Source organism: Fulmarus glacialis, unplaced genomic scaffold, assembly GCF_000690835.1.
Source record: "Fulmarus glacialis isolate BGI_N327 unplaced genomic scaffold, ASM69083v1 scaffold13726, whole genome shotgun sequence".
In the NCBI taxonomy this organism is placed as follows: Eukaryota; Metazoa; Chordata; class Aves; order Procellariiformes; family Procellariidae; genus Fulmarus; species Fulmarus glacialis.
In genome coordinates this window covers 4,727-16,749 of record NW_009217568.1, presented here as the reverse complement: position 1 = coordinate 16,749, position 12,023 = coordinate 4,727, and the positions used below count along the sequence as shown (strand labels likewise).

Genomic DNA, 12,023 nt, shown 5'->3' with positions numbered 1-12,023 from the left:
GGCTCTGCTCCCGTGGAGGGTCCGGGTCCGGTTTTCCACTCCGCTTCCCAAGCGCGGTGGCTGTGTCATGACGAGCCTGCGGCATCCTGCAGATCGCAGGAGCATCCCAGTGAAATGCTGTGCCTTGCCTTTCAGTACCACATCAATAAGCTGTCCATCATGTCCTCGGAAAACCACCTGAACAACAGCGACAAGGAGGTGGATGAGGTGGATGCTGCGCTCTCGGATCTGGAAATTACTTTGGAGGGTGGCAAAACGTCGACGATCCTGGTAAGGGTTGCAGGCACACGGTGGCAGGGTGGCTTGCACGTCGCCTCCTCACCTCGCACAAGGCAGGAATAATCATCCCGAGCTGGGAATTTTTCCAGGCATCCAACCTTTTTTATTTCCTTCCTCTCCCTTTTTTTTCTATTTCTGCTCTTACAGCATGAGGAAGTTGCCCACAGCCCAGTGGAGCAATGCAGAACACAGACCCCAGTAATATTTTCTTAAAAATAATATTTTTTAAAATACCGAGGGATAGTTCTGGTGGGAAGGGACCCCGGGCAGTGTCCGGCGTGGGGCCAGCGCTGAACTGCGCTCTGAGCCCAACGCGGCATAAAAACCTCTTTGAGCACGTGTACCTATTGAACCAAAGGCTTCATTTAAGATGTAAGACCACGTTCTATTTTTTGGGTGTTTGCAGATAATTTAGCAGGGAGAGCTCAGCCCGTCCCACGTGCCCAGCTCTGCATTGCTGCAGAAGTCAAGTGCAATATTGCATTTTTCGTACTGGGACCATAAGACCAAATGGTGTTGGAGAAGTCCTGGAGGAGCTGGGATCTTACCGAACGTCCTCCCTGCACCAAGCCACCTTCCTGATGAAATAATGGAAAACGAAATTAAAATTAATTTGGTTTCTGTTCTCGCTACTGACTTGCCAAAATACTGAATTCTTCATGCTGAGGTTTCTCTTCCACCATTTCTAATTCATGGCAAAGTTTTACAGTACCTAAAACAGCTGTCGTGATTTTCAGAAATAACTTGTGCTTATGAAACCTCCTTTTTATTAGACTGGATTTCAGCCCGGAGTGGGCTATGACTGTATTTCAGAGGGTTTCTTTTTTTTTTCTGATATGCTGGTTTAACACTGGTTTTCCACCTTTAAAAATGTAAAGCCCAAAAACTAAACTGCAGAAAAAGGAGTAGGTCCGGTCAGACTTGGCACAGCCCAGCTTTTCCAGGCATTTTGCACATTTATACCATCTCTGAGTTTCATTTTAAGTTCTTTCAAACCCTAAAATCCCTGAAATTTTCCAATCTTACACTTCATACGATTTTTTAAAGTGTTTACGAAGGGTCTTTTTGAAGTTAACATCCATACTTAGCCTGCTTTACTAGCATTAATAACGGCAGAGGTTTACAATATTAACCAGTCGCTACATGGAGAGCAGCGCTGCTTCGGTGCGACAGAAATAATGACAAGTTTTTATTGCCGAGAGATCTTTCATAATTTCTTTGCAAAACCAGATTTGAAGCACAGTACTAAGGAACAGTCCTTGCCAGATGGGAGTGAAGACGACAGTGATTCATCAAAAAAACTCCATCCCTTTCCGTAGGGATTGCTAGCAGTAGCCATTTCCAGATGCATTCGAGTAATTGAATATGGATAATGGGCAATTACTGGATTGTTTGTTTAGATTCTGCATTTTTTTTCCCCGTGGTATCTATAAACAGCATTGCTCACTGCAGACAGAGAGTAAACTGTCTTGCTACTGGAAGGGGTTGGAGAAGTCTTTGCTTTTTCTGTCCTTCGAAAAACCCTTTAGTTTGAGCTTGTAGGAATTGCAAGTGCCACCCTATATATATATTCTGCTCATGCAAAATGTGACGGTAAACTCAATATTTAAAAAGCTGGGGGAAGAAACCTTTCTAGACTGTCAGAAAGCCCTTCCCCAGTCCTCCGTGGAGGTGCAGAGCAGCATCTTTTCCTTTTGTTGGGAGCATAAGGAAAAACTAAGGGAGGAGAAAAATCCCTGTGCGAACACGAGCCGGTGTGACCGCCGGTGACCTCGCGGGTGGGAATTGGCTCCAGCGGCAGGAGGAGATTCTGGAAGAAAAATAATTCGTCCTCTGGTTTCCAAACAGCACTTCTGCGCGATAGATTTTTCTCCGCTTGCTTCTCCCGCGAAGCGGATGAGACTTTCTCAGGAGCATTTTCATGACCCCTGAGCCCCGATGTTGGCCAGTGAAGCTGCCACCGGCTTCCTCCCCTGCGCAGCATCCCTTCCCTCCCGGACCCACCACCCCGGCTCCGCGCGGGCAGGCGGGTGAATGGGATCATCTTTTCTTTTCAGGGTGACATCACTTCCATCCCGGAGCTCGCCGACTACATTAAAGTCTTCAAGTAAGTGCTGATGGGAAGAGGTGCTTGTGAAACTGGTAATGTCTATGAATAATTAATGGTCTTACTGCCTAATATTCTTCTTTTTTTTTTTTATCTCCTGGCCTTAAGATCTTGCTGCACACCACTCGTGTGAAAAGCCACCCAGCAATCGCTGTGTAATACCACAGCTCAGAGCATCTGCACTCTCTTGCTATTAAAACATTTTACTTCTTTATCCCGTAGCACAGTCACTAAGTATTTCACACTATTCGAAATATTCGATACTGAAGTTGATCAGTTCTTAAATAGAAAACCCAGAGTGTTTTCCGACTATCACCGCCCCGGCAGGTATGCATCCCTCCGGGAGAGCTTGCTGCATCCCATAGCCAGCAGCGCGTGCCAGGATATTTCTGTAACACAATTAATGCCCATGAAGTAATCAAACCATCCTAAAATTAGGAGTGAAACCTAGAAACCTTGCTCAGATACTTCTGATTTGCAAGAGGCTGGATGAATTATAAACAGCCGGGATCCCGATCTATCTGCCAAAAGGAGCAGGTTAAGCTGACTCTGCTCCTCTTCCAGCTCACTCAGGATTTAGGGGTTGTTTTTTTTTTATTTTGCTTTGACTTGGATGGTGGTATGTGGAAACCGGGAACGGCAGCATCTGGACTTTGAGTAACATTTTGGCAGCCGCGACTTGTCTTTTTGCAATTTACTGCCTGCTGCGGCGAGGGTTACGGTGAAAGTTCTGGAAACTGGAAATAATGATGAGATTTCACAGCATAGCTATAGGATATAGAAGAAGAGCAGTAGGCAGCAATATAGCTCTGCAACGAGCCTTTATTTTGTTAATTGTTTGGTTCCGGAGCCAGAACCTACCACTTCTGTTCTGAAAAACTCCTTCTCCCTCTCAGAAGGCAAATTCATAAGGTCTCCGCGTCTGTCTGGGCTTGCGGTCTGTCTTAATTGGGGCAAAGTTTCAGGGCTGCAGCCTGTGCCCTGCATCTGAGTGGGTGTTTTCTCCCCGCCTTGAACAAACAAACAAACAAAAACCTTGCTCCTTCCTTTGATGTGCTTATTTGCCAGTAAAATTAAGCACGACTCGGGGAGCTAATTGCTTGCAAATTGGAGTGCCAGTCGGTGGGGCAGGAGATGGAGCAGCAAGAAGCTGCCAATTCCTCGCCCGGTGCAAGCCCGAACCCTGAGGTTGGGATTTGAGGCTGTCCTGTCACGGCAGGGAAGCACAGAATCGCCATTTGCTCCTAAAAATGAGGGCCAGGCGGTGTTTTACTGCTAGAAACCCAACATAAATGACATGATGTTAGGAGCTGGCCCAGCTTTGGACATGCCTCTTGTCAGACTTCACTGGGGAGGATCTGCCATGTCCTTAGTATGCCTTATATATGAGTCCTATATATATGTCCCTATACGTGCCTGGTGTTGCTGCAGGGACTGGGGATGTTTCTCTCTCCCCTGCCAGCCGGGTTACTGCCCGTGCCAGCCAAAATGCCCTGCCTGCAATTTAAAGGAGCCCCCAAAAAAGCTCAAGACAGTAAAGCCTGGAGAAGAGGAGGCTGAGGGGAGACCTCATCGCGCTCTACAACTACCTGAAAGGAGGTTGTAGCGAGGTGGGGGTCGGTCTCTTCTGCCAAGTAACAAGTGATAGGACGAGAGGAAATGCCCTCAATTTGTGCCAGGGGAGGTTTCGATGGGACATTAGGAAAAATTTCTTTACTGCAAGAGTGGTCAGGCCTTGGAACAGGCTGCCCAGGGAAGTGGTGGAGTCACCATCCCTGGAAGTATTTAAAAGACCTGTAGATGAGGCGCTTAGGGAGATGGTTTAGTGGGCATGGTGGTGTTGGGTTGACGGTTGGACTTGATGATCCTAGAGGTCTTTTCCAACCTTAATGATTCTATGATTCTAAAGCATCTTTAGCGAAGGATGCGAAGCACAGGATGGCAAAACCTGCACGTGTAGGATGGCTTGGCTGGAGGTTGGTGACTTCTTCTGTAGTGGGAAGCAGCTTTCAAAGGAAATTGCGGTTGTAAAGTTTGCATGGGGCAGGGCTGTGTGTGCCAGGGCTTTAGGAGGAGCAAAACCAGCAAAGGCAGGAGGAGGCAGCAGATGCCCCGAGCTCAATGTCCGTCAGAGGTGTGGGAGCAGCATGGTTCAGGCAGACGCCATGTTTCTCCCCCACCCCCCTAATTTCCCCGAGCAGCCCCCAGAACGCTTTTGCTTGGAAATGGAAGTGCCGAGTCCGGAGGACAAGCAATATTTGATCCCTACAGATGAGGATTGAACAGCTGTTTCTGGGATGGAGATGTGAGAAATGCATTGCAGTGAGAAACTGCAGATACTGCCTTTGAAGGTTTAGAAATTAAGGGGGTTTAAGAAAATCAGAAACTTGAACCCCTGCGAAGGTCCTGGGCTCGTGGTGGGATGAGCAGGCTCAGGGTACCACCATGCCGGGTGGTCACTTTACTTTGCTGCGGGCCTGCGGGGCCATCAGTTCTTCTGCAGAGTTAAGCAAAATTCATGTTTTCCATAGAAAATAACTGAACCTTTTCTGATGTGGAGTATTTAAAAAGAAAACAACAAGCCTACTCATGCATGTGCTTGACTGACAAGTCTTTTAGAAGTACCGCTTCCTTTCAGAGCTCGAGCAAAGGGGTTCCAGTTTAATGTGTGCAGGTGAAGAGGAATTATTTTGCAGCAGTTCATGGACATGTCTATTTTTGTAATGCAGTTCTTCAGCTCTCCCCACCTTGCCCCAAATTAGTGGGACCTCCATGGGATGGAAGAGTCCAAATTTGCAATTGTAGCTCAATTTCTTGACCCAACGTTGTAGTGAAGAGATGGTGGGTGGTGGCTGAGCTCCCAGGCAGGGACTGTCCCAGGGGTGGGCATCCCCCAGGCTGCTGACACCGGGTTTTCAAGGGTGAAATGAGTCTCTCGGTGCAGCAGCTTGGTTTAGGAGCTTAAACCAAGCTTTATCACCTGGCAAACTGCAGATTTGCACAGTAATGTCCCTCAACCTGTCCGGCAGGCCCAAGAAGCTGACGTTGAAAGGCTACAAGCCGTATTGGTGCACCTTCAAAGATACCTCTATCTCCTGCTATAAAAGCAAAGAGGAATCCAACGGGACTCCTGCACACCAGATGAACCTGAGAGGTAAGAGAAGCGTAAGCGCCGTTGCATTTTATTCCAGTAATAGGCTGCTCCTCTTGCACCCTGTTTTCCCACTGCTTTATCTTCTTGGCATGCCATCCTAGGGTTGGGTAAATATTTTTAAAGGACGGAGGGTGACTGGGTTTGATAGCGTGGCACGTACTTAGACTTCTAGAAAGTGAGTACGTGGTACGTGTGACCCCAAGGGGAAGCGCCGCCAGCTCCCCAATACCGTGGGGAGGCAACCTGCCGTTCTCTGTTTTGTCGTGGCTATCCAAAAGAATCGAACTAACTCCCACAGCGGAGAGTAAGTTTGAGCACATGCTGCGCTGGAGAGAACAGACCATTCTCTTCCTCCGCTGCCTTTAATTCTTTTTTCCTCCTCTCCCTGGTGTTGGTTGTGAGCAGCCTCGCTCGAGCGCTCCCTCTGAGCCTTGCGCATGAGTTTTTAAATTCCTACGGCTGCTGGTGTTTCTTACGTCACGTTAAACATTTCTGCTCCGGCAGGCACCAAATGAGCAGAAAGCTCATTTTTTTTAACGCATGGAGGCAGGAGCAGATGCGATGCCAAGCGACCTCAGGCCGCAGTCAGAGCGAAGCCCGGCCCGCAGGACCTTTTTGGGAGCTTTTGACATATCTGCTGTGACGGCACTTTTAAAAAATCTCGGAGGCGGCGTTGAAGCGGCGCCCAGGCTAACTTGGCTGGTTCAGTTCATCACCCCCCGGTGTTTATACAACCGCTTGTAGTTCTCTCCAGACACGGAAAGCGGGATGCTCACACCTCGCCACTGACTATAGCAGCGATGCGCCCAGCCAAAATAATATATAGGGGTTTCAGGGTGAGAGTCAGCACCCATCCTGCCACCTTTTCCTACCCTTTCATGAAAATTTCAGGGTCGTGGAGTATTTGCCAGCCGTCAGGTTCATTTGCAAGGCCAGGCAGGACCTATGAGATGAATCCTGCAGGCACACTTTAGTTTGGCTGCATTGCTTTCAGATCAGGTCTTGCTTTTTTCCCCCTTTTTTCCTGTCACTTGGAAAAAGAGACATCTGACACAGTTTTTGTCCCTGCTATGTAGAGCGTTTATTCCATCAAAGACATGGTGTAAGACCTTTGCAGCACTGAGATGCTGTTGGACACCCTTTAGTTGGAGTGCTTTGCTTTTTCTTTTCCTTGTTTTGTTTTTTTTTTTCCCCTTTTTAAAGCGTAGTTCTTCACACCCCCGTTAAACAGTGGCTCCCTCATTGCAGGATGTGAAGTTACCCCTGACGTGAACATCTCTGGTCAGAAGTTTAACATCAAACTTCTGATTCCGGTGGCGGAGGGAATGAACGAAATCTGGCTTCGCTGCGATAATGTAAGTTTATCGCTTGGCCCGGCCCTCTCTTTGCCCTTTGGCCACCATCAGCTCACACTGGGATGTGCCGTGGTGTTAATTAAAAAAAAAAATACAAAATGCACTCGCATGTGTCTGATCTCAGCGTTCAGCATTGCCTGTGAGCACGCGTGTGAATTTGGAGTAGAAAATCAGCTCTTCCTTGGCTCTGTCCCGTGGTTGTAGTCTACACGTTGGCTGGGTTTCTGCCCGTCTCTGTGTGTGCTTGAGTCTCCTGGGGCTGGAAGGAAAATAAAGGCTCCCCGCAGTTTTATTTTGGGGGGTGGGCAGGCGGCACCCCCACGGCTCTGACGGGCGCGGGTCTCTGTTTGGGGGACAGGAGACGCAGTACGCCAGCTGGATGGCCGCCTGCCGCCTGGCCTCCAAGGGCAAGACGATGGCCGACAGCTCCTACGGCATGGAAGTACAGAACATCCTCTCCTTCCTGAAAATGCAGCATCTGAACCCAGACCCGCAGCTGATCCCGGAACAAATCACCACCGACATTAACCCCGAGTGTCTGGTTTCTCCTCGTTACCTGAAAAAGTACAAGAATAAGCAGGTACGTGCTCGCCCGCTCTCCCGGCGTGCTGTTGGTGTGGACCGGGCTGACCATGCACCCATTTTGGCGGTAGCCGGCATTTAATGCTACGTGTTTCGGGTGTCACTTAATCGGATGCACGCGGTTACTAAAATGAAATGCCGACTGAAATGTGTGGTTTCGATCCAGCACCTGGGGATGGCACCCACGACCTTAAGTATGCCGTATATTATGCGACGGTGCATGTACACAGCCACAGCAGCAGGGAACCATTTATTTTAAATACATTTTAAATTTATTTACATTTATTTTAAAAACACGGGGAATGGTTTAAAACAGGGGAATGGTTTTTGTCCCTGCTGATACCGAGCGATGGTGCAGCAAAGCATGGGTCAGCCGTCCCCATCTCTCCCCGCGCAGATGTAGCAGCGATGAGATGAAACCAGTCCCCGGTGCTGGGATTAAAACCCCTTCCCTTGCACAGAGTCCGTGCAGAAATCCTCAGGATCAGTGGAGTTGTAGTTGCTTGCAGTGCTTTATCCAGACTCGGCTGTAATGCGGTTTGCATATTTCTCTCTTTACTTTTCCACTACTTCCAAATGCCAGTCCTTGAAACATTGCTTCATTTTGAGTTGCTGTGACTTGTGCTTGAACTCCGCGCTGCATTCGGTCCGTGCATGACAGGGCTGAACTGTTCTGCGGTGGAAATAAATGCATGACTTTCTGAAAGACATTATATGGCAGGATGGCAGCAAAAATAAGTAAGGCATTGCTCCGTGGCCTTTCGGTGACTTAATCGTTCAGCTGGAGCTTTGCAGCCTGTGTGCTTCGGGCTGGCTGTGGCTAGATACGATTTCTCCAAACCCAGAAGAAGGCTGCAAGTCAGAGAAGCAGGAAAAATATAACTTTTTATTGGCACAGCACGATGATTTCCTGGCAGTGGAGTTATATTTTATATAGCCCTTATTATTCTTCTGAATAAGCCTTTATATCCACTTGGATGGAGGAGAGGCTGCATAAATATACCATTTTAACATATATAATACCTTCTAGGCTTGAACTCAGTAAAATGGAGGCACCTGGAAAAATATTAGCTCGCAGAACTTGCTTACCGTGCAGGTATCCTTGTTATAAAAATAACCTCCATCGAACCGTGGGGACGGGCATGAGCCCTCGCCCTGCTCCAAGCCGGGCCGGCGGCCACGATGCAAACGCCAGGTCCCCTATAGACATTGGCTAAACAGCAGATTTAGGTTTTTCCTTTATGGCCAGAAGCAGAGCTTGCAGCAGCGGAGGATGTTTGCCAGCGGCACGCATGCCGGCACGGCTGGGAGGGACGGAGGGATGGAGGCTGCGGGAATGCAAGGAATTCGGCCGCGAGGGTCCCTCCGCGCCCCGGCACAGGGTGAGGAGGAGGAGGAGGAGGTCGCGCAGCCCGCAAACAGTGTCGCAATGGGAACTGGCAGTGGGCCTTGCTGGAGGATTTATAAAGGCGCTTGGTCCCACACCGGCCCCAGACCCGCTCGGGTGATGTTTGTCTCCGCGTGCCCTTGCAGCAGCGTCGGGTTGGCAGCTTGGGTTTGGGGAGCGCCAAATCCTAAATGCAAAAAAACCCAAACCTCAAAATAAACCTCTTCACAGCTCTGAAGTGCCTTGCTGGGGTTCGGTGTCGGAGCGGCGTTCAGCCGGCTTGCAAGGGCAGATGCATCCCCAGGAAGCCCCCAGGGTTGTCCACCCTCAGGGCAAGGCCACCTCCCTCCGCAGCCCTCCATGCCCCGGCTGATGTTCTCCTCCAGCCGCTCGTCACCCCAGCAGCATCCCCATCGTTTCTCTGCGTATCTCCGATAAAAGGAGCTATTGAGCTAACGGCCCACAGCGAGTTTTCGAGCTTCCCGTTGAGCTTCCCCTGCGAGCAAGTGGGTTTGAGTTTGCGCAGAGGCGTGGAGAGGAGCGTGAGGACACGAATTCTCCTCTGAGCCGGCAGCTTCACCCTCCCCTTCATCCACCAGCGGGACCAAAACCATCTCTGCACGATGCCGGTCAGCCGGGACCGCACCGGTGCTCAGGCAGGGCCGGCACGAGGGGCGAATCTCTGCTCGCTTGTCCCCTCTCCGTCCTTACGTTCACTTTGGCTGCTTCTCTGCCTAAGAAATTGTGCATGTGGTTTTTTTTGCTTGAACTTTGGTTTGCAGTTGATTTACACTTTTTCTTTGCTTTGTTGCCGTATTTCTGATTGCTTTTTTTTCTTTCTGCCTCCTTTTCTTTTTTTTTTCGCCTTGCCATCTACAGCCAGGCTATGTAAGAGACTTGGTAAGTGACAGCAACAATAAAATTAAGATAAATTTAAGATAAAACTTAAAATAGTCTAGAACCCCTTTGGTTTGGAGAACAGCGATGAAAAAACTAACAAAACCCACGTCCCCCTGGAGAAACTTGGGCCCTGTTTGGTTTTTATAATGGTCCCCGGTGATTTATGCTGCGAAACTAGAAACCCTACACCAGAAATTTGCCCCGCCGTTTGCTCACATCCTGCGTCTTAAACTAAATGAGCCTGAGCGGCTCTTTGCCTCCAGACAGCTCAGATCTATATTTGCTTTTTATATGTCTGGAGATAGGAAGCAAAAGCAGCTCCACGTTTATAAGCCCTGGTCGCAGGCTTTGAGCAGTCATAGCTGAAATAAGACCTCAGGGTAGAAATTATCAATTATCTGCGTTGTTCGTAACCGCGCTGGCTCCCAAACGCCTCCCGAGTCGTTACCCGTTTGCGTGACAGTCGTGACGCCGCTAACGAGCCCCCTCGCCTAAAGCTGGTGTGTCTCGCCACCCGCAGATCACGGCACGCATCCTGGAAGCCCACCAGAACGTTGCTCAGATGAGTCTCATCGAGGCGAAGATGCGGTTTATTCAAGCCTGGCAGTCGCTGCCGGAGTTCGGCATCACGCATTTCATTGCAAGGTCGGTGGGTCCGCTGGGCGGGATGGGAGGAATTTCATGAATAAATACATGGAGTACGTTAAATATGCAGCACATCCTTAGCTGTGGAAGTTGCACTGGGACTGAAATTAAAAGCGTTAATTGCGTCGACTTACAAAACCGATTTTATAAATTAACTCAGCTGCTGAATTTAACACGCGTAGCCGTGTATCGCGGGCGTGCATGTATTAATCCCTCGCCGTGTCGCAGGTTCCAGGGGGGCAAGAAGGAGGAGCTGATCGGCATCGCCTACAACCGGCTGATACGGATGGACGCCAGCACGGGCGACGCCGTCAAAACCTGGCGGGTCAGCAACATGAAGCAGTGGAACGTGAACTGGGAGATTAAAATGGTGAGCCCCTGTTTTACACCTCGGCCGCTTCCCCCGCTCCTGTTACGTGAGAAGGACGCTGCTCTCGGGTTTTTTTAAGTTGAACTTTGTAAGACGGCTTTTAAAAAGTCAGGTTTTCACATCAGTAAAGTGTGTCCCATCCGGCTGCGTTAATGTAATATAGTTTCTCCTCCTCCCTTTTCCGCTCTCCTTGGAGATCTAGCAGAGCTTGTCCTAACTGCTGGTAGAGTTGAGTATGACCCTTAAAAAGAAGAAAAATAAAAGAATCTTTCTTTAACGCAGCCAGTTACACACTTAATGCGTAACGATTTTCTCTGGTCTCTGAACACCCACTCAAAGGCAGCTAAATAAAATCAAAGTTCAGAACTGGTGCTCAGGCTTGATCCTAACATAAATGTACCGGGTCTTATCTGTACTAAAATTCATTTTATTTGAAGTACAGCTCAGATTTTCATGCAAGTAATGAAAAGCAACAGCAGACCCTTCACTAGGCTCCAAGATGGGCTTTTACCCAACCGTTAAGTTTGGATACACAAACTTTTTGTGGTCCTTTTCAGCACAACACCCGATGAAAATTGCCAGGGATATGAGGGCTGTTCTCCTGCGGTTTGCGGCTCGTTAAGAGTTGCTGGAGAAATTATTCAGCTTCCCCTCTCCCTCAGAGTCTTTGTTTTGCCCCAGTTGCAAGCCGATATCCCAATTATTCAGCTCGGATACTCTGCTGGGAACCCCCCTCCCTCCCGCAGAGCTGTCAGTGATGGGGGGACAAAAAAAATAACGGCCATCAATAAATGGACAGTCTATTCAGTCTCCAAAATGAGCTCCCCCAACCCCCATAAAGCATTTCTACGACCAAACTTCAACTTACAAAACCAGAATAGACTCTCATGGAAAACTGGAAAGACATTCCAGCCCTCGACAGTCTCTGTTTCACTTGAAGCAAAGAGGATGTCGCCACGTGCTCGCTGCCGAGAGGTGCAAACTTGATAGGTAATTATCTCTGAGTCACGGGAGGATAAAGGGTGTAATGATAATTAAAGTAAATAAATAAAATAATCAATAAAACATAAAATAATTTTTAAAAGCAATAAAAGGTATTTATCTAAACATTTTAACAATAATCACTGCATCACGGAGTCATAGAATATCTCAAGTTGGAAGGGACCCATAAGGATCATCGAGTCTGAATCATCGTTTACGTCGCTGTTTTTTGCTTAGGCAACGGAAAAGGCGTCCGGTTTAAC

General features: G+C 48.7%; 1 protein-coding gene across 1 annotated transcript in view; it reads left to right on the top strand.

Annotated features, from left to right (window-relative positions):
* The window catches only part of FERMT2 (fermitin family member 2), a gene marked incomplete at its 5' end in the record, with an annotated part of 19,875 nt that overhangs the window by 7,093 nt on the left and 759 nt on the right, over window positions 1–12,023 (top strand). The window contains 8 exons of the mRNA XM_009579728.1: window positions 136–270; window positions 2,337–2,386; window positions 5,416–5,540; window positions 6,789–6,895; window positions 7,254–7,475; window positions 9,744–9,764; window positions 10,285–10,409; window positions 10,638–10,779. Coding sequence (XP_009578023.1) covers window positions 136–270; window positions 2,337–2,386; window positions 5,416–5,540; window positions 6,789–6,895; window positions 7,254–7,475; window positions 9,744–9,764; window positions 10,285–10,409; window positions 10,638–10,779 — 927 coding nt within the window. The remainder of the gene's footprint in view (window positions 1–135; window positions 271–2,336; window positions 2,387–5,415; window positions 5,541–6,788; window positions 6,896–7,253; window positions 7,476–9,743; window positions 9,765–10,284; window positions 10,410–10,637; window positions 10,780–12,023) is intronic.